Consider the following 25,218-nt stretch of genomic DNA (forward strand, 5'->3'; position numbering starts at 1 on the left):
TGAGTTTCTATGAATGTTCTATGTATGGTTGTCAAGAAAAATCTCAAATCAAGTACAATGACCAAGTAGCAAACTGTTAACATTAAACAATTTAATCCCATTACCAAAAATAAGCTGAAATACTTCCTCTATTTTAGAAATGTAGGCACTACAGTCAAGACTAAATCCTGCAATCTGAAATGGCTGCTCTACCCATTTGAGAAATTTGTAAGCTTCTCAAGACAAAGTCTCAAATCATTAGTCTACATAGTGAGAACATTTTTTCACCATGGTTTAAGACAACAAAATCTAATACAGTAACAAAGATAAAAATACATTTCAATGTTTTATCTTTGAAAGGGATATTCACCAAAGCTTTGCAGCCACTTTCAGTCTGAGCCTTTTTAACACAGTACTCTGCAAACATTTCTCAGTTCACTCCTGAGACGAGATTCTCATCTTCCTACAGCAAAGGGGCCACGTCATCAATTCATCATCTTAAGAGCTATGAATAAAAACTACTGGACTCCAGGATCCATATATTTACTTTTTATTTAATTTGTTAATGTTACAGAGTTCTTGCACTGCCAAACCATGCCTGAGAATTCAAAGAAAGAAATGGTACAATGGACAGCCTTATCCACCCATCATACTGTATATTAAAACTTGATTCATGTGCATTTTTGATAATTTCAATATCTTTTAAAAACTTCAAACAAGAGTTGGAATTTTAAACCTCCTGCAGGTCTTCAGATTTCTAGTACAAATGCTATTAAGTAACAGTTTCACATATTCACCCTAGTTTTTTCCTCAATAACATAACCAACAAAATCTTACTGGAAAAAAAAAACATGTATTTCAGGGGAAATACGTGACTCAAGGTCCAAGAGATTATGTGTCAATATTTTTGGTTCCCAAATGAAGTCTTCAGTTTAACCAAGAATTGTTTCTCACTTAATCATCCAACCTCTCCTTGGCTGGCTCAGCCACTCACCCAAATACACCAGAAGGCAGACATCTGCCCACCACTCCAAAGAATGCAACATTATTGCCCACTATAGCTGGCAGATTCTGTCAGGAGATCCTGTAACCCTCCCAGGAGTCCAGCGACTGCAGTGACACTTTCAAGACTGAGCTCCTACAGGAAAATGCTCCCACATAGGATAGTTTTACTCATCCATTTGCTTCACTCTTGCCAGTAGCAAGTCTGCAACTCCTGCATTTGGCAAAGGGATTTATTATAGAGAAACCCAGACTCTGCATCAAGTGGTCACATACCACTTTGAAATATTTCTATTGAACCAAAGATACAAAACTAGGAAATTACCAGACTACCTCATTAGATGGAAAGACTTTTTGGTAATCCTGGGTAGCTTCCTGAAGTTCCTTTTACTGACTTGAAAATTTGCTGGATAGTTAAGCTGTAATTGTTAAAAAGAGAAGTGCTACATCACCTGTCTTTCACCCCTGACTCTCCAAATGAACAACAAAAAAAAAACCACACCAGAAGGTTGATAATGGAGCTAAGCTGGAACAATCACTGCATCTACAGAATATCCAATAACTTAAAAATTTATTGGGCACAAGTCTATCCGGAAATCTTGTCAAAGATCATGCAAGACCTATGAGACCAGTGGGTTTCAGGCTGAGGTTCTGCTCCCATTGCTTTGAATGTATTAAGGATAAGTCAGCGAATCCCTTAGCCTGAGCAGAAGCCACTCTTTCCACTGCAGTTTACCTTACAATTTAGACCTGATCAGAGGAGGCTTTAGCAGCACCTGAAGTAGAGCCCCCTGCATCCACTGCCCTTTATATCAAAGGCTATTTGGTTCCGTTCAAGGGATTGGCAAATTCACGACACATTTCACAATTCTAACGCATATTCAGGTTACTCACTTAAGCAATATGCACTGTCCAAGAACTTATTCCAAGTGAAAGCAAAAAAACACCTTAATGTGGAACACAGAAAAAGCACTACCCAAATAAAAAAAATTACTGTAAGAAATAAGATTATTCCCTCCCCCATCCCATTTCCCACTTGGTGGACCCAAGTTTGGTTGAATTTAATTTGTGGTTACCTCAGAATACAACTCAAAAGTTTAAATTATAAATCACAGCCCTACACAGATTATCTGAACTATCTGAACACACTAGTCCTTTCAGAGCGGCATGTTCCAGGAAGTCTAACAGAGCCACAGAACACTACAAAGTATTCCTTAAGGGTGGGACACAGGACAGGTTAATTAAGGTCACTTAAATCTTCATCTTTTCCAGCAGATCAGAACCCAGGTGGCTGACTTTCTGCAGGATTTCTCATAGGAATCCAGTAGAGCTGGTTTCAAGTTTCACATCGACACTTAATAGCTGTAACCTTCTTATCCAGAAGTTGTGATCCACATGAAGTCCACAATGAGTGCAGCAAATCTGAGGTAGTCAACCCTTACGAAGGCTCAGTATCTGAACATAAAAAGATTTTGAAATGACCACTGGCTGCAGGTTTTGTTTTTGTAGAGTAATTATGAAAGAACACTGGTGAATACAGTTCATGTGTGTATGTAACAATGAAAACCCCCCTAAATGCAATAAACAAAATGAGCAGTTTTGACACTTTATAAACTTCCACAGTGCAACAGGGCTGGTCACTTATACCAAGTGGTCTGCATCAATTGTAGATCCAGCAGAGATCAGATGATGAATGGCTGTTCTTGGTGGTTAGCTGTTGTCTAGTTACCTTAGAAGGGTTAGCAAAGACCAGTCCTTAATTGTACTGTGTGTGGCTTTTCTGATTTTCAAGCACAGCATACTGGTTGTCTAGCTGAAGTTTAAGGGCCTGGTTTTTTGAAACCTCATCCCTACCTCTAGTTTTGTGTCTTACTACTTCAAAGCTCTTCTCCATTTCTTTATCCCTAAGGGAAAAGAAATGTAATCAGTAAGTATGTCTTTATCAGTAGGTTTTGAAAATACTCTTCCATGAATTAAGAAAAGCTTACCCCTTAGAGACAGGTGAGAAAAACTGGTATAGGTGCCCCCTGCTGTCTGAATGTTCATGTCTCGCCACCTCACTTGTGCAGAAGACTGACATTAGTACCTGTTTCTCACTAACTGAAGGAAATCCAAAGAGGATCTTCACTTAACGAGAAAAGCCATTACTGTACTAATAGAGGTCTTCTGTAAAAATGAAGTGGTGTAGCTCAAACTTTCAGAAAGCAGAGGATCTCGCTCCCTTTTACACCCATTTCAGCTTATGAAAGATTTCACAGGAAGGGTCTACGTTTGGATAGCAGGGGAAACCTGTACATAAAAATCCTTATCAAACCATTTTTAAGACTTCAGTTGAACAGAAAACACAGAATACTATCCTGAACTCTTACGTTATTTTCTGTATTAGCAAATCTACTGATCACTATTAACTGTGAATCTATTTGGGGACCAACTAGAAGGTTAAAAAGCTACCTAATGACAGAATGATTCTAAGAGTCATTTACTCATTTGCTTTAGCAAATAACAGCCAGTATGTTTCTCCTTTACGCATAAGGGCAATAACTTTCTCAATTAGGTTAAGTTCTACTCATCCATCAATGACTTCTCACCTCTACTTTACAGGAGTGCATCTAAGAAAGGTGAGGGTGCATCACTGCCCCATACTTTGGAGGGCAGAGCGGAGGCACCAAGTCCGAGGGGAGGTTTAAATTCAAATCAGTTGTGCTCTCAAAGAGGCAAGAACGCTGGGGTTTACTTTAAAAGCCACCCCAAAAAACAAGTTTCCATTTGATGTCATTTACATTTCTGCCCATTTTATAACATTCATGTCCCTAAATAAGATGTGGATGTGCCACATGTGGTCACTTAACTCCGCCACGTAGCATTCATTTTAAATAACTACTGACATAAGATTATTTTGACATTAGATTTATAAATGCCAACATCTTTCACCTATTCACACTGACTGGGAAAACAATCAACTATTGCTCTTATATTTCTAGTTCCCATATTATGAGGAGCTTAAAGAATTCTGGCCGAAGAAACTTGTCACAATTACAGAACAGACACCAGGGTAAGAGAAAACTTTTGCAGACAGAGCTTGTCTCCGGTGCTCTTTTCCTGGCCCCCTTCCAGAGCCCTCCCCACTGCCCACCTCCTAGCTCCCAAATCCTGAGTTCCACCCTAAGTCTCAGCTGCCCATCAGCGGCAGCCAATACAAATAACCCCCCCATGCCCTCCACACCCTCCCAGGTGGGTTTTTATCTCCCTTCCATCCCACGGCCTGGTCAAGGGACAGGGCTCCAAAACAACATGCAATAATCCGAGTACTTACTTCCGGCTTTCTACATGCTTGGCAGTGGACTGCAGGGATGGGAACTGTGTATCGCTGTATATTTCTGGTGGTCCTTGGGGTGTTTTCCTTGTTGTGGTTAACCTGGCCCCAGGAGGCCTATACACACCGCTAGTCATCGCCGGTTCTGGTGTTTCTGTAACTAACATTTCGTAAGTTTAGAGAAACTACTCCAATGACTGGCATTTGAGTAAGCTATTCCTACATTCCCAGTTATTTAACAATTCCAGAAAAAACTCAATACCTGCATAGGAAAGGCCTCTGGGAAACTGAAGCAATTACCTAAGGAAATGTGTAAAAGTAAAAATACTCTATTTTGCTAGGGTAGTCTTCTAACTTCTCTTTCATGTACAACTTTAATTATCTCTGAGTTCTGTAAGTCAGGTTATTGGAAGTGGGAAAGGAATCTTCTGGATGTGGGAGACAAGCTTCATCAGGAACAGCCTGCCTTTCACAGTGTGACCACCTTAGTCCTCCTTATTTTACATATCAGCAAATGGAACCACTTCTTTACCTCGCTGGTGGATTAAATAAGATGCTGTGCGTAAGGAACAAACTTAATAAAATGCCTGTGTAGTTTGTTTTTTAACTTCAAAGATGATTCATAATAACAATAAACTACTAGCTACCCTTATGATTTCATTGTCCTCCACATCATCAATGGATTTTGAGGTTCTTCCTTTATTTTCTTATAAAACATAGGTAAAACGGGGGAAAGAAAGCAGCTGAGCAGCCCAGTTAGCACCATGGCTCATATTGTGGGCACACAGCCTCCCAGCTTTTCCCTGTGTGTCACCTCCACACCCATCTTCAATATAGACTCAGTGTTTTATGTGTTTTCCACTTATTAAAAACTTCTTTTCAAATATACACCTACATTATCACTTTTTAGCCAAAATATATATAATGCAGCCATTTGAATACTACCGTAAAGGCTTATTATTTTTCATAGTGTTTAATTACATGGGGGAAGCCATTAAATAACATACATTTGTTAGTTACTGAGCATCTGCTACACGTCAAATGTCTTTCTAAACTACATAGAGGGGACACAAACATTAACAAAATGCCTTCAACTCTATGTTCTGGCCACTAGCTATGTGGCTGGGGGCCACTATACTGGGCAGTGCTATTCATCACTGCAAAGAGCACCATCACACAGAGCTCCTCCAGAGGGACGAAACCAAACAGGCAAAACAGATGCCAAACCAAAAACTAACGTGGAGAAGAGTCAGTAAAGAGAGCACAGGATGGGTAGGTGACTATTATTTAAATAAGGTGGTCCGGGAGGGTCTGAGTGGTGAGGTGAAAACTGAGCAAAGGCCTGAAAGAAGAAAGGAAGCAAACGTCCCAGAATTGGCAAACACGCCAAACCCAGTCCAGCAGCTGATTTTATAAACAAGTTTTTACGGGAACACAACTACACACACTGGGTGTACAGATCATCTATGGCCGCTTTTGTGCTACAACAGCAGAACTGAGTAAATAAAACAGAGTCTGCCTGGCACTCAAAACCTGTATCATTTACTACCTGGCCTTTTATAGAAAAAACTTACAGACCCCAATATAAAGGACAGAGAATTCCAGGATGAAAACATAAGCACGAAAGGCCTGCAGTAGCAGTGTGTCTGCTATATTCAAGGAGCAGAGTGAAATGGATCAGATTAACAGAAAGACAAAGTCAGGAAAAGAGGGCCACAAGGTAGGGATGAAGGCCTTCTAAGTTACTGAGAACTGTAAGCTTCTGCTCTGATCAGAGGGACCCCAGTGGAGGTCTGTGAATAGCTCAGGAACAGGTTCTGCCACACTGGAGAAGATTACCACTCTGGCTGCTGGCTGGGGAACAGACTGCATGTGGAGCGGCAGGCACACCAGTTAAGAGGTGAACTCAGAAGCCCATATAAAAAATGAGAGTTAAAACCAGGGTGGTAGCAATGGAATAGAGGAGAACTAGTCATATAAAATCTGAACTTCTTTGGAAAGTAAAGCCACAAAATTTACTGGCAGATTAGATAAAGGTTTAGAGCAATAGAAAGCTGTCAAAGACAACTCTAAGGTTTGTGGCCTAAGTGACTATTGAGATCGAGATGCTGGGGGTCAGTGAAGATATACGGGCCTGGATTCAACAGAGATGAGCTGAGGATGTAAATTTAAGAGCCACTGGCATGTAGAGATACCAAGATTGTGAGGGCAGATAGAGGAGAGAAGCTAGGGCCAAACACAGAGCAGACTGGTCCTTGGACACGGGGAGAAGTACCAGCAAGGGAGACAGACCCACCAGCAAGGGAGCAGGAGAATGTGGTGCCCTGAAGCCAACAGGAGACTGTGTTTCAAAGGGGTGATCAACTGTGTCAAGAACTGCTGATGGGGCAAATCAGATGAGGACCGAGACTTGGACACTGAAGACAGCAAAGCAGAGGTCATCAGGAATCACCAAGATGCAGTTAAAAACATACATGCATAGAAAATGGCTAAATAGGACACAAAAATATGGGATATCAGGATATTATTATTCTGTATAAAGCAACTGGTATACATTAAGCAATGTTCCTCAAACTTGATTTTCATTATCCAAGTTCCTAAGGAAACCTTTTTAGACATCCTTTTTCCTAATCACCACTGTCCACCCACCAAGAAATGTTAATACCAGATATACTGTGTATCCTGTTCACATGCTTTGGCCCTCTGGTGGGCCACAAGTCACACTCTTAAGACCCAAGATTTCTTCACCCCTGCCAAGATCCATTTTATCCCCTTAAGAATGATAAAATCCACCCTTGTGAGAATTCATGCTTCAAGACAGAGCAAAATGGGGAAAGGGAAAGAAAAAGACTAACACAGGGGAAACACAGGTACTCAATATTCCTTAGTCATCTGTCAAAAATGGAAACAAACACCTGAATATTTGAACTTGGTAAATTAGTTTACATATAAATTTCAGCAGCCTACTGAAAAGAATGGATCTCAAACTCCCAAGTCCTTTATTAAGGGTGTGAAAATCTTCAAACAGATGAATACAAATCCCTCTCCCAGGAATGGGAAAGGGGCCCCACTTACACTCCCACAAACATGCATTTAGTTGAAAGCTGACTGTGTAAGAAATCATTCATGAACAGACACCTTTATGAAAATGAGACAGTAAGATTACCAATTATTGGAGCGGGAGGTGCTTGTACTGGAGCTGTTTTATTCCAGGGACCTGAAGATTTTTCTATACAACCGCCACCACCTCCACCTTCTTCCCAATTATCACCCGGGTCTTCTCTCTTTTCATTCTCATCTTCTTCCTTTTCACTATTGGAAAAGTAAGCAAGTAAATTCAATTACAGAACCACCAGGAAAATTGTCAGTTCAAATCCTTAGTTCCATCAATGCTGACAGAATCTGTGTAACCCCAGAGAAGCCAAGTAACCTCTTAAAAGCCCAAATGCCCCACTTCTTTAAGAGTAATAGCATTTTATTCTTTTATATATACTGGGACTTCCACTTAAGGTTCGTGGAAAGAATTTCACGGCTGAAAAAAGGTTTAGAAAACCACTCGGTCTGATAGTCTCCACTTTCCTTTTGATAGACCTCATATAAGAGATATTTAACATATTGACATGCCAGGCTTATGACAATCTGTGTGATTATTTACAGCAGCCCTAAGATCAGAATTCTAGATACTGGCTCAAGCAACAGCAGGAGGGAAGTGTGGTCAAGCTAATCTGAAATACAGAGAGAAAAGGGTGAGTCGAAGGATTCAAAGTATAATCACCACGTTTTTCTAGGACCCAAGTACACAAAGAGACATTTATGGCATGCATATTTTTAGTGATCAAATTAATGGTTTTTGAAAGCTATGTAATTTAATTTGCTAATCCTCTAGTACATGTCACAAAATATAGTTACCCTTGAACAACATGGGTCTGTATTGTGGATATAGGTCCACTACTATGCAGATTTTTTTTCTTCAGTTAATATATTGGAAACGTTTTTGGAGATCTGCAACCACCTTCTACTTTTCTCTAGCTTACTTTATTGTAATATAGTATATAATGCCTATAATATACAAAATGTCTTAATAGACTTGTTTATGTTATTGATGAGCTTTCTCGTCAACAGTAAGTTATTAATAGTTGAGAGATAGGGGAGGTCAGCACTCCAACTGTCACATTGTTCAAGGGTCAACGATACTCTCAAAATTAGATTTCACATTCCATCTGAGGCAAGTTAAGTCCCTGCTCAGTGCTACAGATTTTATTAGTACCACTCTCTACTGTCTGATACAGGTAAGATACAGAACTGGTCCCTGATAACAAATATGTGTCACCCATTTGAAAAAGAAAATATACAAGAACTCTGTCTGGCTTACTAGTGACTAAATGCAAAAGATACCCTCAGTGGTAACATACCTTCCTCAGACTGACTGCAGTGGTCTTTTATGCCAATTTTTAATTTATTCTTGCACTGATTTGAGTCAGAAATCTGTAATTTCTCCAAGGTATCTCTGACTGTTTCTCCTTTTGCTGGATTGCTTACTCCTATTTTATGTAAACTTGAGCGTTCTTAACTATCGCTTATGGTCATCTTCTCTCTATACAGCTGGCTTGAGAGCAGGGACATAAATGCCAAGTCAGACTTTTCTGCAACTCTGCCCCTGCTGATGTACCCTGCACAGACTAACAGCTTTTCCCTGAATTATTTTCCATGACAATAGTGGGTTTTTCCTGGGTCTTCAGCTTCTCAATCTCCTTCACCACTGACTACCCTTTTCCCTCCCACCAAAATAACATGGCTATCGCTTAAAGCTGTGTCCCTGACGTTTCACTCTCTCAGCCATTTTCTCCTTTTGTGGTATCTGGTCCACAATCAGGACCATCACAACATACAGATGACTCCCACACTATGTGACAGAACATCACGGCCTCTGCTGGCTTCAGCAAAAGGCCATCTAAGGGTGCTTCCCTTCCATTTCCATTAAAACAAGCCCCTGACTGTAAGACCAATTTCTTGAATAGCTAATGGTTTGCTTTAAAGACACTTGTGATTTCAGAATTTAGAGGCCCTAAGGTAGCAATCAGGAAGGGAATGGGGGAACCAACTTATCTTCAATCTGTATTTATAGGAAGATTTCACTCAAGACTTGAGAGAACATAATTTCACTTAAGTTTGAAAGGAAAACAGGATGAAGAATATGGCCAAGCCACCCTGTAGCTTTCCTTTTTGTTAACACATAATAGAATCCTATGCAGCCACCAGAAATGGTCAGGCCTACACTAAAATGAAAGAATACTCATGTCCTGTAAATCACCAACTTACTAAAACAAAATCTATATACCTAATATAAATATAAAGACTTCTAGAATGATTTTTTTAAGTGTTAAAAGTAGTAGCTGGGTGCTAGAATGCGAGACTTTATTTTCTTCATGCAGCAAGCAGTTATGAGCAGATTCTATAGCTAGACTGCCTGGTTCAAATCATCTAGGCTCTGCTATTTATTAGCCAGGAGACTTTGGGATGGAACTTCTGTACACCTGAGTTTCCTCACCTATAAAATAGGGATAATAACCTCATTATGAAGATAAAGTGAATTAATAAACAAAAAGCACTGAGAACAGTGCCTGGCACATAGCAAGTGCTCTAAGTGTTCACTACCATATACTTTTTAATATTTGAGTTTTTGTATCAGCAGCACATATTATCACCCTCATAACAGGAAAAAAAGTAGTTTTCTTGTGACAACAAAACCCCCATGAAAACATGTTTTTTTAAAATGGATACCATACAGTATTGACCCTGTTCTCTAAAGCTTATATAAGTGGAATGCATGACCAGGTAATGGTATGGAGGTCATAATTTATCCAAGAGTCTAATAGTGGTATCCAAATATCAGAATTATCCCTGAAGTATTTTTTTAAAGTTAACCACTTCTGAAGCCATGCCAGTGTAATCATACTATATGTGATTTGCTCAATTCACAAGTAGAAGTATGGGTGTTACCCAGCTACAAACAACTAGTCAGTCATGTCCCAGCAACCCAATCCATACCAGACAGGGAGATAAGCTCCCCAGAAAGATTTAAGTGCCTTCGTGGCACTTCTGTTCTATTCTATACCCAAGATGTGATAGCTTTCAGTTGGTCATTTACATTTTCACACAATTAACTCAATGTGCTGAATCACAACTGTTCAAATATATTAGACTCTAAAAGAGCTTTCCCTCAAATTACTTTAATATTTGATGATTAATATAACTAAACTCCAGAACTATCAGTTTGCAATAAACAAGCAACTGAAGACCAAAAAATTTTAACACTGATTATCCCTATGTGGGGAATTATGGGTAATTCTTGTTTATGTCTTTATGCTGTTATACTTTTCAAATATGTAAAAAATAAAAAGGCATACTGTTTTTTGAATACACAAAAAAATCTAAAAAAAAAAAACTCCAATTTGGTCAGATACAATACTGAGAGTCCCCAAAAAAAGCACATTTCTTGACTGTCTAGGGTCTAACACCTCTTCACCCTCAGAGTCAAGCACAACGAGTACAGTAATCCATATCTAAAAATACCTCCAGATTATAAGCTACTACAAAAAATAAAGAGTGTTCTGTTAAATTAGAGGGATTTATACCTCTATAATTATAGGCACAAGAAGGCAACTTAGTATTCTGGCTTAAGATTCTGTACTATAAGCTAACCTAAACACCAGAAATTGTCTAGTCAAGAGTCTTCACCTAACAGAGGGAACTAAGGCCCAGAGATGCTAAGTCCTGCCAAAATGCCACAGGACTAATGGTGGAAATAACTGAAATATCCTATTACTTTTTACTAGTTACATACGCCAGAAATGTCAAATCTCCAAATGCCAAAGCCAGAACAAGAAACATGTTAATTATTTCCACAGAAGATAACTAGGCTAAAATTTGGTGTTTGACCCATATTTAATACATAGCTTGCATCAGCTAAAATTGATGTTTTTAAGCACTACAAAGCTACTATAAACTCATTATCACAATTCAAAGAAAGTGTACTGTCTTAAATATGCCTATGTCTGTAAGGCTACATTAATGGTGCAGGGGGAATGTTGATGCTAGAAAGGAATTTATTGAGTGTCTACTATACCAGGCAGCGATCCATCCCCTTTTCTAAGTTAAACCTTGCTCTAACACCAAGGCAGGGAGAAGACCCATAGCACCTGGGAGGTAACTGATACTAATTTAAGTACCTTCCCAGGGTACTACAAAGTAGCAGAGCCTAGTGAGTGGGACTTCAGAGCGCACATTCTTTCAGGTTGCTGGGATTTCATTTCACCCTCTTTATAGTTCTAAGATGTAACACAAATTTTCTATTTTGAGATTTGAGAAATTCACTTTCTTTAGTAAGGCTGATCAGGATTACACATCCTGCAGCAGTGTATTTATAAAGAACAGAACATTCTTACCTCATCTCAAGGGACATTACATGAGAATTTATACATCCTAATCTCCACCTTTCCCAACACCAGGAATGAAACATAAAACAAAATCCAGACTTGACTGTGGTTCTGCTGGAATGCTGGGCATCTTCACTGGTTTGACCCGATTATCCAATCACTGTTACAACAGTAAAATGATAGAAACGGCCTGATGAGCTCTACTTAGCAGCCTAAAGTATCACACCTCATATCCAAGGACTCACTCATGGTAGACTAAGTGTCTCTCCTGTGCCCCACAGCACCTTGCGCATCACTGAAATGACCTACTGGTGTTCAGTAGAACACTGAGTTATTTTTATAACCCTAATACCCAGCACAATGGCTGGCACACAGCAGTCATACAAATGTCTGTATAATAAATCCAGCTTGATGCAGGAGTAATTTCTTCTCTTCAAAGGACAACTTAACCAGCTCTACCTGATGGGTTTAGAGGCCTAGGTTTCTTAAGAAAAATCCTAGAAAGCCACTAGGCTCCAAGAGCTCAATTCTTTATGGAAACATAACAAATGCTCAATGTTTAATAACCACAAATATTAAATGAAATCTTTCTTTCTCCCAAAAATCCACTTTAAAGATGGAAGAGGCCTACAGGTCCCACTATCAACCAATAACCCTAGGGCCCTTCTTTAATCACCATCTTAACAGCTTCCCTCTCTATAACTTTTCTCAAAATAACATGACCTTGAATGAGATGTCTTAGACACATTATTTGACATGTCTTTATAATACTCTTGGTACTTAAATCTTCAGTTGGTAAATCTGAGATAGGACATTGATATCGTTAAGTTTGCTGCTACGGAAAATTTCATGCCTTTCAAATGTGCACATTATCTTTGATTAAAGTCCAGCATGCTAACCAACTGTGAGGACTAGTGTCAAGAACTTTAAGACTACATGCAGCATCTGCAGCTAATTAAAGATACACAAATGTGGCAAAAATGATTGGTACATCCAAGCGAAGAGTATATGGGCACTTATTTTACTACTCTTGTAACTCTTCTGAGGTTTGTAGTTTTCAAAGCAAAACGTTGGGAGAAAAAAACTTAAGATTGTAGGCTGATAATTTCACAGTATTTTAAATAACTTCTGGAGTTTCATTTTCCATTGTCCTATATTGAGATAGTGGGACTGCCTCTCTCACGGATAGAAAAGATTAAAGACATAAAGAACCTCCCCTGACAACGCCCCCTCACAAATCTCATTTACTTTCTAAGGGCTTCTGCCCAAAAGGTAAGACCAACACACAGAAGACAGAGAGGATCTCTAGCAACCCTTAACACTCTAAGAGAGGGATTTTTGTTTATATGGTTATACTAATGGAAACCTGTACATATCATTTTCTCCTACTACGTCCATAAAGAATGGACTCACCAGTGTCTGACTTTAGTCATAACTGAGGTGCCTTCACTATGCCTTCTCAACTCCTGGTTATTTTAAGTCAGGTGCCTCATGATTAAACAGCAGAGAAATTCCCAGAAGTCTTCTGATCATTCTAACTGACCCACTGAATAGAAATGATTAATATTAACCAAGTGGGTATTTTACAACATCCTGTTAAAAATCCTCACAACAGCCCTTAGTAGTCATCTCAACTTTGCAGATTAAGAACCAACAGTGAAAAGTAAAACAACTTGCCAAACGTCACACATAAGCAGCAGGGCTAAAATGCAAACCTGGGTTTGTCTTTCTCTAAAGGCCATGTTTTTGCCACATGATCAAGTCCGTCCCATTTATGTGAGTAATCTACTTCCCACTCCTATGAACTGTCTTTCCTTTGGTGCTCCCCACCCTATTGTGTTTCACTGTCAAGCATTAATACGCTTAATTAGTAAAAGGATTAGTATCACTTAACACAAGGATATTCAGTTTATAAAGAGGAAATTTTAGTCATTACGGTTTCTCACTCTCAAGCCTTTCCTGGAAGCTATAAGATCCCCCTTTACTGAATGATTTATGAAGGCAATGGCAACACACACCCAGACTCTAGTTGACGGGGGATCCACAAAAGCACCTTTCTGAAGGTGCGTTTTTCAATGTTAGTGGTTAGAGAAAGACCTCTAGAAGGCTACTTAGGGGCAATGACTAGATGCTAACAATGAAAAAATAATACAAAAGCTGGTCTACTTCAGGTTAAGCAGAACTTAGATGCTCTTATTAGCTGAGATGTACCTATGCTCCTGGCGAAGATGAAAAATATAAGTGATAAAAGAAATGTTTCACTGTGTCAGGAGTAGCCAAAAGGAAGACTAAAATAACTCTGAATATGGATATGGGATATATAATCAATAATAAAACATAGGTTCAGTTTAAATATCCTCCATAATATAACAAAATCAATTTCTAGCATTCAGTGAACGTGAAACCTTTTTCCTAGGCAAATGCTACTCCTGCTCGGTCAGGAAGTTCAACGTGACCAAATGCCCTTCCTGTCATTCATCTTCACGAATGTGAAGTCTGGGGCTTGCAGTTAGGAAAGCCAGAGCAAGAGCCTTATTCTGCAAGAGAGGAACCACACACAGGCAGTTCCCCAACCCCAAATGATTAAGAACTTTGCACCCACTCCTCCCTATGTTTACAGGTCAAGCCCCAGGAGAAAGAAAACAGAATTTTCTAAATTATCTCTTCAAAAGCATATAATACAAAAAAGCCAAGAGGTGGAGGGGAATAAAACTGCTAGTCTGACCACTTCGTAACACTACTACAAAGCAATCTCTAGAGTGAAGAACTGCATTTTCTAAAGTTTCCTATCAATCAAGTTCCACTTTGGTTAAGCTGGTAAATTCTTTTCATAAGAAATTCTGTGAAAGAACCTAGGACATTAACACCTACTTGTGATAAGTATTTAACAAATGTCAAAAATATGAGGCCTGTTTTGTGAGTAGGTTATTTAATGCCATAAATATTACCATCTAGAGATCAAAAAGACGGTGTGTTCTGTTAAGGAAAATATTTTCTCCCTTGTTCTACGTGGTCACTGACATATGCAAACTAAATTTCAACTGGAGGCAGTTCACTGGAATCATTTATTTCTTTGAGAATAAAGGGTTTTTAATCTGAAACTAGTAGAACCACAAACTCACCTGTTTTCTTCTATTTTGTGAGCCCCTCAAAATACATTTATTTCCATGAATCTAAAACTGCTACTACATATTGGACTTGATAAAATATTAATTTCAAGTCCTCTGAACCAACCAATCCAATTTAAAAAAATTACTTTCCTTGAATTTTAAAAACAACATGCTTACACTATATGATCGTATTCAAACGAAACTAGAAGGAAAGTTCAATTTATAGTGTTAGGAGAGTGGCTATCCTTGGGGGGGAAGACAGTGATTTCAAAGGGCAAAGAGAGGAACTTCTCTACTAGTAATGTTCAGTTTCTAGACCTTGGTGCTGATTAAACAGGTTGGTTTCATTGTGTGAATACATGTCTGTACCCCTGTGTAAATACTTCAATTACAAAAATATATTAACTTGCTTATTAGAGAGGATCTGAAGACCATCGACAAATTTATGAAACAGAAAAACTAAATTCAACCCAGCAAAATTATTAGTAAAAATTATGAAACCACAAAATCCATTTTAGTTGTCTCAAAAAAAAAAGGCCTAAGGGGGCCTGGAAGTAGGCAACCTCTCACAGGATTTTGAGGCTGGCAGCTAATTTGATGAGCATATAGGACTGCCATCAAAAAGAGAAATTGGAGCCCTAACAAGCATATCTAAGGCACAAGGCTACTATGATGTCGTTCTGGGGCTAAAGAAAAACCCAACATACAATATCTGTCCTAGGATTAACTGAACAAGTCTGTAACCAGACCATACCTTATTTGCATTGCCTGAACTCTGAGGCCGCTGTAATCAACCTCTTTTTGCTCAAATTCTTTCCACTCATCTTCATCCTGCAAAACACGTACCATTTGATCAATTAAAGCTATCTGTTAAAACCTAACTAGGGCAAATATCAGACTCTGAAAAGGCTATCAAGTGGCTGGAACCTAAAGCATGGACTCGTGTTCTGACCAAGGCCCTTGCTTGATCGCAAGGCCGCCTAGGCTTGAGGGCAAACATGCCCAGCAAAGACTTACTTCTAGGGGGTTCCTTCACGAGAGGTATTTTAAAAGCAACCGAAAAGCAGAATGAAGAAGTCCAAGTTTCCCCACAACTGACAAGTCTACCTCAATGCAGCCATGAGACTTTTTTGTTTAATTGAGCTTAGAGGTCAAGGCATGCCCATTAGAGCTACTACGAATGCGATCAGCTCAGACTACTGGGCTGAAGTCACAACACTGAATTACTCGGGGTAGACGTCACTCCATAAATGCGGCGCTGGGCCGGACACTTCGGACCCCGACCAACTTCCCCCTAGGCGTGCCGTAGCCTGAGGCGCGGTTCCAGCCCAGCCACGCGGGCTGCAACGGGTCCCGCAAGGGAGCGCCCAACGTGGGCAGCCCACGTCACGTGGCCGGCCTCCGCGCCCCGCGGCCCACTGGCCGACCCCCTCCAGGGCGCTTCCTCAGGAAGGCAGGCGGGGGCGGGCACACGGGCGCCAGCGCGCCGCCCAGGGCCCGCGTCCCGGCCCTCCCGGCCCCTCACCTTAGTCACGGCCTTGGTGGCGGCCCCGGGGCCCGTGGCCGCGCCGGAGGTTCCGCCGTCGCCCGGCCGTGTCCCCGTGCCCGCCCCGCCGCCCGCCGCGCCCGCGGCTCCGCTGCACCCGCCGGCGCCGCCCGCCGCGCCCGTGGCGCTCGCGGCGCTCGCCGCCCGGCTGCTCCGCTCCTTCTTCTTCTTCTTGTCTCTCTTGGCGAAGAAGTTGTCCAGGCTCCGCTCTTCCGTCTCGGCCATGGTCGCGGCCTCCGCGGTCCGGATGGGTGGGGCCGGCGGCGGACGCTGCCAGCGGCGCTCAGAGCTCGGGGTCGAGGCCGGCTACTCGCTCACGATCCCAGGCGCGGCTTAGCCTCAGCTCCGCGGGGTCGCCGAGGCGTGTGCGGCGGGGCGGGAGGCTCCCCCCGCGTGTTGGCGGGGGTGGTACGGTCCGCCTGGGGGAGCGCGCGCCTCCGCCGCCGCCCAAGCCCGCCGGCACTATCGTTACTGCTGCGACCGCGTTGCAGGATCCCGCCGGCTCCGGAGCCGGAGAGGAAACGGAACGCGCCGGCCTAAAGCTCCAGCTAGAGTGCTTGGCAAGTGGCGGCGCGTGCATAAGGAAGACGCGCGCGCGCGCGCGCAAGCCCGAAGTGGAGGGGAGGGAGGGGTAGGGAGGAAGGGGGAGGAGGGAAGGCGGGCCACCAGAAGAGAGCGGCCGCTCCTGCGCCTGCGTACTTAGCTCCGCCCGGTGCTGTGGGAGAGCTGTGGTGTGGGCGGTGGGAGGAGATGGGGCGGAGCTCGTAAAGAAGCCAATCAGACTACAGGGCGAAGCACTTGGGCGACAAATCCCGGCTTCAGACGGGGCGGGGCCGTGGCGTGGGGGGCGGGGAGAGGAGAGTGTATGCTAAATAAGTGACGTACATGGTGGCTCCTGTCTCCCGATGGGCTGAGGGTTTAGCCTGAGGGTGGGCATTTAGAAGGTTGGTTTGTGACTTGGCCAAAGAGGTCGGGTCGTCCGAGAGGGTGGGTCTTGTCTAGGCGCATGCGTGGGTTACACGCGCACCCGCTCTCCCGGCGTGAACTGCGGCCTTGTCGTCTGAACTTTGGCAAAACGGAAAGGCACTGTGTTAAACTAGCTATGTTTTCTGCCTGCTTCTGTTCTTCCACTCTTTCTGGTTTGGCAATTACCAATTTTCATCTTACGGCATGATTGTTACGAACAATCATGAGAGGAACAGCGGGCTTAAGTTTAGGTCTCATTTAATAAGCAGGTTGGTAAATACAAGGGGATTGATTTTGACTGAACTCATCCTTTACTAGATATGTCTGCCCTGGTCAAGCTAAATAAATATGATCCTCAGGCTCCTGATCTGTAAATGGGGATATGAGCTCCTGCAAGCTATGTGGGGAAAGTACCTGTTAGCTGCTCAGCACAGTGCTTAACACGCATTGGATGCAAGATAAATTTTTTTTAAAGTTTAAATCGTGCCCCCTACCCTGGATTGAGTCTGAATGATGGCGGGCAGTTTATAATTTATCCTTAGCTTTTATCCCTGACAAAAGGAGGTGAATGGCCTAGTAGGGATACGGACAAAATGCCCATGCTAGATCTGGCTTTACCACTTAACTACCGTCTGGGCATTGAGAATGAAATGAATCTTTAGGTTACACATAATCTAAAGTATTAAATTTCCCACCTCCTGCTTTAAGGATGGAGAGGAATCACTGGGATGTATGTTAGTATATCTCAAAGAACTCAAATATGTCAAAGAAGTAAATCAAGGACCTAGCTTTAACCAACAAGAAGCTTACATGTAATTATCCAAGCATAAACTGCCCCTAACCACCCAGGATAGGCCCTAGGTAACTTCTGTGACATCAGTTGTCTTCCTGTGATGCTGGTCAGGTTCAGTACTGCCTCCCATGCTCACCTCCCTTAATGTCTCTGGTTAGATTTCTTTATCTTCGTTTCTTTCCCTTCCTCCCTTCCTTTCTCCCTACCCTCCATCCCTGCTTCCATCCATAGCAAGAGATCCTCATCTATGAAGCACCTATTTAGTTATGTTTAAGGCAGTGTGCCTTATTCTAGTTTGAATAATTCATCAATGCTGTCTTCAACTCCTTCATAATCTAGAGGAGAAGATCTAGATATGGATAACTGGAAGTCAGTCCTCCCTTATCAGTGTCTTGAAGGAATTAGTGACTTGAGAAAATGAGAGAAGAAACAGTTGAGGGTCAACCCAGCAAAATTCCCCACTACGTTTCTCAGTGTGATTGATGATGTGCTCCCAGAATTTGATTGTATATAAGAAATTAAGTCAGGCCAGTAGAGAGAGCTATGTCTTTGTGGTTGTGTCACTGATCATAGTTATTCTGTCCTCCATGAGGCTGGTCCTTTCCTCTTTGAAACCCCTGCCCTAAAACCAACAGCATGTATTTCCCACCAGTTTTTACATAGATTGGTTACCTAGACCCTGAATCCTGCCATCACCAACCCTTCCATCATCACCCCACTCTCATCTCGAAGTGTCTTCAAGCTTTCTCTTTATGAAGGTGTCTTTTTCTCTCTACTTTCTAATTTTTTGAACCTTCTGCATTTTTAAGCAAAACGGACCTTCCCTTGTCCTTGCTAGTCAGGAAGTTGTATAGTGGTGAGGACTCAGACCATTCCTGGGTATGTAGCACATCTTGTAATGATCCTAATGATCTCTGAATATGGAGATTTCTCTTTGAGTCCCCTGAAGTGATACAATCCAAAAGGTATCATTTATCTCCATCAACAAGGCTCACTGAGCTCCAATATTCCGTGAGCTCAAGAGCTGGCAAAGGGCTGCTGGGCCCAGCCCCACTGTCCCTGGGTTTTTTTTTCCTGAGCTATTTGTTCCAAGTTCCATTCTGCTACCTAGGCTGTAAATTCCACACATGCTCAGCTCAAAGGAATGCAGCTCATGCTGGCCAAAGAGTTTGCCAGGAAACGGGGAGCAGCTTTTCATTTGTGGCTTCCTCTCCCACTGCTGTGAGGCAGACTGCTACTGCCTGAGCTGCTGTTCCACCAACCTTTTCCGATCGCAGAGCAAAACTACTTTCAAGTTGCTTCTGAGGAGCCTCCACTGACTGTAGGCAGCCTGGTTCCTGACCCCAGAGGTCCAGAGAGCTTTTGTTTGGTATGGTATTTGGTCCCTTCTTGGTATTTCCATGATTTGTTTGTTATTTAACTACTTCATTTATGTAAAACATTTATTGGATGAGCCCTTAGTGTATACCAGGCCCTATGATAAGACTTAAGGATAAGCAAGTCAAATGTGGATCGTCCCCTCAAAGAGCTTGCTGTCCAAACCAGACACAAAGGGCACATATGCAATGATAGCACAGAAAGTCCTCAAAGGTAGGAATGTTTTGCACATATAGCCTGTGTCACAAGGTTGTGTGTAGAAGGTGAAAAATCCCCAGTTTTCCACATTAATGGGAATGCACGAACCATAGACTATCTAAAAATCTTTCTTCAAATTGTTCCTTGTTGGCTTTAGAACACATATTCTGTCATGTATAACAAAGAATTTGACTTTCTTCTTCCACCTCAAGTTCCTCCTTAGCTCATCCCTGACAGTAGGGCCCCAGTTGGAGGATGAATGGATAGCAAAGGCCTCAGACACCACTGGCTAACCAGGAAAGACTCCAGAAAGAGCAAAAGGGCTGCCATGCATGACTCTCCATATAGACACACACACATACACCTACCACCAAGGCTTCCAGAAAGGGAGTTGGACTCGTTTGGACTCGTAATCCACCCTAATGGATTTGGTCTGCTGTTTGTTGAACCACATGACAAGTTGCTGCTATTTGACAATTTTTGACCTATCAAAACAGCAAGGTCATTTGATTCAACGTAATGTATCTGAGAATAAACAAAAAAAATTCTGTAAATGAAGGAAGAGCTTAGAATAACCAACCTACCCATCAAGGTGACCTCCCTGATGGAATCTCAGGTGGCAGGGCTGGAAAGTGATGACAACTGAATGATGAACAACCTAATCAATTGTATAGAGAATGCAGAAAACAAGGATGAGGGGTGAGGCTAGAGAATAGGAAGAGGAAGGAGGAAGAAGCAGGGTAACACCAAGAGGCCAGAAGTTGGCACTTTTACCCACTGTCCTGGAAAGTGCAACATGAAATCAAAGCTCCCGGAGATGTGCCCTGCTGTGAAGCAGGGAAAACTCACTAAGCCCCACCCAGACTTGGCTGAAATCTACTTCCCTTAACTCTTGGGATAAACTCACCAACCAGCCCGCTGATGACTGATCTGGCTTCATGGGATTGCTGATAATGAGGAAAGGGAGCCCCAGTTGAGGGAGGAGCATTCTAGTCACTGAAGGACTAAGCCCAAACTGTTGATCAATACGTGAGTATCTGGTTATATACTTCAGCCTCCTGTGGGTTGGGTTGCTCCAGGCAGATGAACCTCAAAACCCTGACTTGGCTGTGACATAAGTTCAGCTCTGTGGTAAATTCATCAAGGTAAAACTACCCTGGGTGGCCTCTGTGGAAGCCAGGTCAGTCAGATGACTGGCACAAAGCAAAGCCTTCTGGCTCAATCATTTTGATCACAGAGTTCAAGGGGTATAATTACACTGGCAAGGCACGATTATCTTGTTCCTGACCATAACTCCATTCCTAAACCTACATCATGACCCAGCAAGTAGATGTGAAATGGTCTGGCATTTTCCGCTTCTGACTCAGAGCCACCCCAAACCTGGTTACCAGGTCAATAGGTCAATGTTATTACAAACCTAGTGGGGCCAAAAAAGCAGGGAAATGGCGAAGGTGTAGGGAGCACAGAGCAATTTTCCTCACGCCCAAAGACAAGTTCTTTACTTTCCATTGGGCATCCTGCTCTTTACTTCATGGTCCAGGGCATGCCTTCTGGAGTCAGACCTAGGTTCAAATCACAGCTCTGCCTTTTCCTAGCAAGTCACATAACTTCTTTGCACCTGAGGGTTTTTTCATCTATAAAGTGGAGATGATAAATACACTCTCTTAAGGCTGTGAGGACTAAGTGAAGGGTGAACTGAAGACTGCTCAGCTCAGTGTCAATTAATGTTGGGCATTATGATTACTAATAGTATTAATGTTATTGCTAAGGCATATATATCATGAATTAGAGTTATATGAAGGGTTTTGGTAACTGTTCCTTTTATCTGCCCTTTCTGACCGACTGCTCATTCATTATTGGCTTCAGTGCCTGCCAAGTGAGTGCCTGCCTCAGAGCAGATAATCATTAAATATTTGTTGACAAAAAAATTAAAGTTTCATCCTTTTGTTACATGTTTGCAGTTACTAAATATGAAATTGCTTGGTATTTTAGTATCTTCTCTCAAATCTCCCTGTTATATAGCTTTTGCGCATGCTAAGCCATCCCCCACCTCAAAATGGCTAGATCAAAATAGCCACTGAAAGCACCCCAACTGCCTAGTGACCCTGTAGTGGCCCCTGAGTACTTCATTGATGCCAGCTATCCCACTCAGTCATTTGAGCTGGGGAAACACTCCCTCTCAGCCCAAACAGAACTGGATTTACTGATCTACTCCCCAGTCTGGGGTGGGATGTGGGGGTGGTTCGAGGGAGGAGCAGGGGCTAGCCTTAGATAATTATTGATTAGCCTCCTGGCAAATGATTACACAGCGGAAGGAAGATTTTTGATGACTGTGGCCTATCTTCCTGAGTGGAGTTAATCCTGGATGTGTGATTCTGGGGCCTGCCCCCAACTCCAGCAACCCCCCTGACTGGCCTCAGGTGAACCTCCCCACGCAGGAAGCCCAGCCTGAGGAAGGCCAAAAGGATAGGAACTGGAAAAGTTCTGTGAGGCTGCCCAGGGCTCTCTCCCTGGTTGCTGGCAAATCTCCTCTTCATGGGCATCTGTGGTCTGGCCCGGAACAGAAAGCATGTCATGTATTTGTAAACAATTGTAAATTTATGTAAATCAGTAAAATACAATTATATGTTATGTATTGAGCCTGCTGCCAAACACAGCTCAGTGAAGAATAACTCAACTTGTAAATTCTCAGTCAGATGGTGAAGTTAATGAAAGGCTCTTAGGATGCTGTGCCCCTCCCGGCCCTCTTCCCTCACGTCCTGGGCAAAGCGGCTCAGATCCCAGCCTACCACACCTCACCCTGCCAAACCACAGCACCCTAACCAGTTGTATCTGCCACGGCTCCCTCATGCTGTCACCCAATTTCCAGGTCCCTAGGCCCCTCACATTTCCCAGGAAAGCCTGTACAAAAAGGAATCTCATAACCTAAGTGCGGAAAATGTGAGGTCTGGAAATCTCTTCTCTTATCCCTGGAATATGACATTAGGATGAAAATGAGCTGGTATCTGGTCTTGTCTGACCAGCCTCAGCTGAAACTGACCTGAAGTATGTAAGTAGACTTTAAAAACTTTCTGAGGTCCCTGAGGACTTCCTGTGCTTTCAGTTCCAATTCACTCCAACACAGTCCCCAGAATCCCCTGCCCGGCTGGCTCCTTCTTGCACTTCAGGTGGGGTCCTTTGCTGGACTCTGCCTCCCTCGGCCCGTCTAGCTCCACCCACGAGACTCACAGCACCACTGGCGCCTCTGAAGATTTGATGGACACTAGATTTGTTTCAAAAGATGATAGCTTAAGTGTTTTATAGGTTTGTTTATTTTTACATACCTTATCTCCAAGTGAAAGGCTAAATAGAAGGCAAAAAGGGAAAATATAGGTAGGGAAGTTAAGAGGCAGGGAGAGATGAAGCTAGTACAAAAAATGTACATTCAAAGGTTCTAGGAAGTTGCTTTTGGGAGGTAGGGATGAGCAAGTTAGTTCCTAGCATTTTTACCAAATGATGTCACAGGAAATTTCTTGTTGCCAAGGATCCTCACAATCCTGAGCCTGAGCAGGACAAACAGTTGTACTCCTGGCATCTAGAAAGGGTCATGTCACTGCAGTGCCTCAGGGTCACTTCATGCCTCAGAAGCCAATGTGCCCTATATTTTCTCCTCTTTGGATCTTCTCACTAGTGTTCCCTCTTCTTAAGATGCTCTGCCCCCTCCTAGGCAGCTGCAGAAGTCAACCTGTTCTTAGGGCCCAGGGGAAAATCTATCACTTCTCCATCTTCTCAGATGCCCAGATGGGATTAAACTCTGCCTCACCAGCATTTCTGAAGTCTTGTGCCTCAAATCACTGATAGGAGCCTGTGCTAGTCAGCCTGGCACTTGTCTCTGGTGGGCTGTAGATTCTGGGTGGGGGGTGAGGGGGGGACAGGAACAGAGGCTACATCTGGGGTAGTGCTTTAAGTAGAAAAATCATTAAGAATCTTTGAATTGAATGTCTCCAGAGACAATCAGTCCCTGAAGATGGAGTAGTCCCATAGGAAAGAAGGAGTTAGAGGTTTCATGGGGAAGATGGGTGTGGGTAAAATTGCAGTATTTCCAGAATCTCTCCTCTGGCCTTAGTGCATATCCATATCAAGAGGTGTTTCCAAGGAGTGGAGAGAAGTAGTCCATCTCCATATCAATAGGTGATTACAAGGGGTGTGGAGAGCAAGTATGCACCTGTAAGGGAGAAGTTTTGTGAGGCTTTGGCAGCTGGGTCACAAGAGACATGGATGAGCAGGAGTAGATGATTGCTTGTAAGCAATAAAAGGGTTTCTCCCACTTTATTTCTTCCTTTGACTGATTTTGGCTTCAAAGGTTTATTGGTCCTGGGCTGGGAACATACTTTCCCCCTGGAGTTATGATGGGGTAGTCCCACAGGAAGGAACGGGTTAGCGGTCTCATGGGTTGCTGAGGCATCATGGGTCTCCCCAGTGTGCCCAGTACTTCTGGGCTAGCTGTGGCTTTCCAGAACCTTCCAGTTTGGGAAGGAACCCTCCCTCCTGTGCCTGAGTTTGTATGACCAAGTAGCCATCCGGCAAAAGCCGTGGCCAGTAAGCATCTGGAATTCTGCCTGCTGCAGGCCCTGCCTTCAGGTGCCCCTAGCTCACCTGGTCCAAAAGGTCGTTACTCTTCTGCCCCTCCCTTCCCGTCCTTCTCAGCTTACCCACCCAGCTGTCCTGGGCAAAATCCTAGGGTCATGCCAGGATCCTCCCTGTGCCCTGCCCTCTGTCCCATCAATCTCTGAATCCCACCAGTCCCCTCCAAACCAGGGTGATCAGATGTCATCACTGATGACACTCCTCTGTTTAAAACCATTCAGGAGCTGCCATTGCTCTCAACATACAGACTGAAATTCTTAACAGGATTTAAAAACCTTTTACCAGGCCCTTTTGAAATAAGGGGATTTAAAATCTTTTCAAAACCAACTAGATTCCTGACACATCTTAATTTTTCCAGCTGTCAAAGCTATTTAAGACTGGTGAAGTCAGCATTAAATTGATAAAAGGTGATTGACTCATCTGGACTGAATGGGTGTGAGTTTCAAGGAATTGTTTTTCTTCTGCTTCTCTGCTCCACCTGTTACACTCTCCTTAGGTGACTGTGTAACCAGGTTCATGAGGGCAGTCAGGGTGGAGAGGGTGGGTGGGAGTGAGAGGAATGAAGGAGGAGGAGTCATGTAGATAATATTTCTGGTAAAAAAAACAGCCCACCTGTACCTCTAGACTTCCTATTATATATTGGCCTGACGCAACTGTCAGAATTTGTTTTAGTGACAAAAGATTTGGAAGGAATGTAAATACTCAACAATAGGAATGGTACGTAAACTGTAGTTGGAATAATATGCAGCTGTCTAAAAAGGAAGGTTTTGAAGGCATTGCAGCAACAAGAAGAGCCATATATGATGTCACATTAAGTGGAATATAGATCACATCATACCACCAAGATGTGAGATAGTGATAAAAACATGGAT

At 42.7% G+C, this 25,218-nt stretch overlaps 1 protein-coding gene across 5 annotated transcripts; it reads right to left on the reverse strand.

Moving 5' to 3' along the window:
• Positions 1-513: 513 nt before the first annotated feature.
• Positions 514-17,014, reverse strand: CDV3 (CDV3 homolog). Of its 5 annotated transcripts, XM_037022924.2 has the most exons (6): positions 16,366-17,004; positions 15,595-15,671; positions 7,461-7,606; positions 4,295-4,454; positions 2,836-2,885; positions 514-2,436 (listed from the first exon to the last, which is right to left on the reverse strand). In XM_037022924.2, the coding sequence occupies exons 1-6, from the start codon at positions 16,609-16,611 to the stop codon at positions 2,420-2,422; spliced, it is 696 nt and encodes a 231-aa protein (XP_036878819.1). In that variant the 5' UTR covers positions 16,612-17,004; the 3' UTR covers positions 514-2,419. The 5 variants fall into 5 exon arrangements, with proteins under 5 accessions (XP_036878819.1, XP_036878821.1, XP_036878818.1 ...); XM_037022926.2 differs by lacking the exon at positions 2,836-2,885 and having other exon boundaries at positions 4,295-4,448; positions 16,366-17,014; XM_037022923.2 differs by having other exon boundaries at positions 514-2,885; positions 4,295-4,448; positions 16,366-17,012.
• Between the last annotated feature and the right edge of the window lie 8,204 nt (positions 17,015-25,218).

Source organism: Manis javanica, chromosome 3, assembly GCF_040802235.1.
Source record: "Manis javanica isolate MJ-LG chromosome 3, MJ_LKY, whole genome shotgun sequence".
NCBI classification, from domain to species: Eukaryota; Metazoa; Chordata; class Mammalia; order Pholidota; family Manidae; genus Manis; species Manis javanica.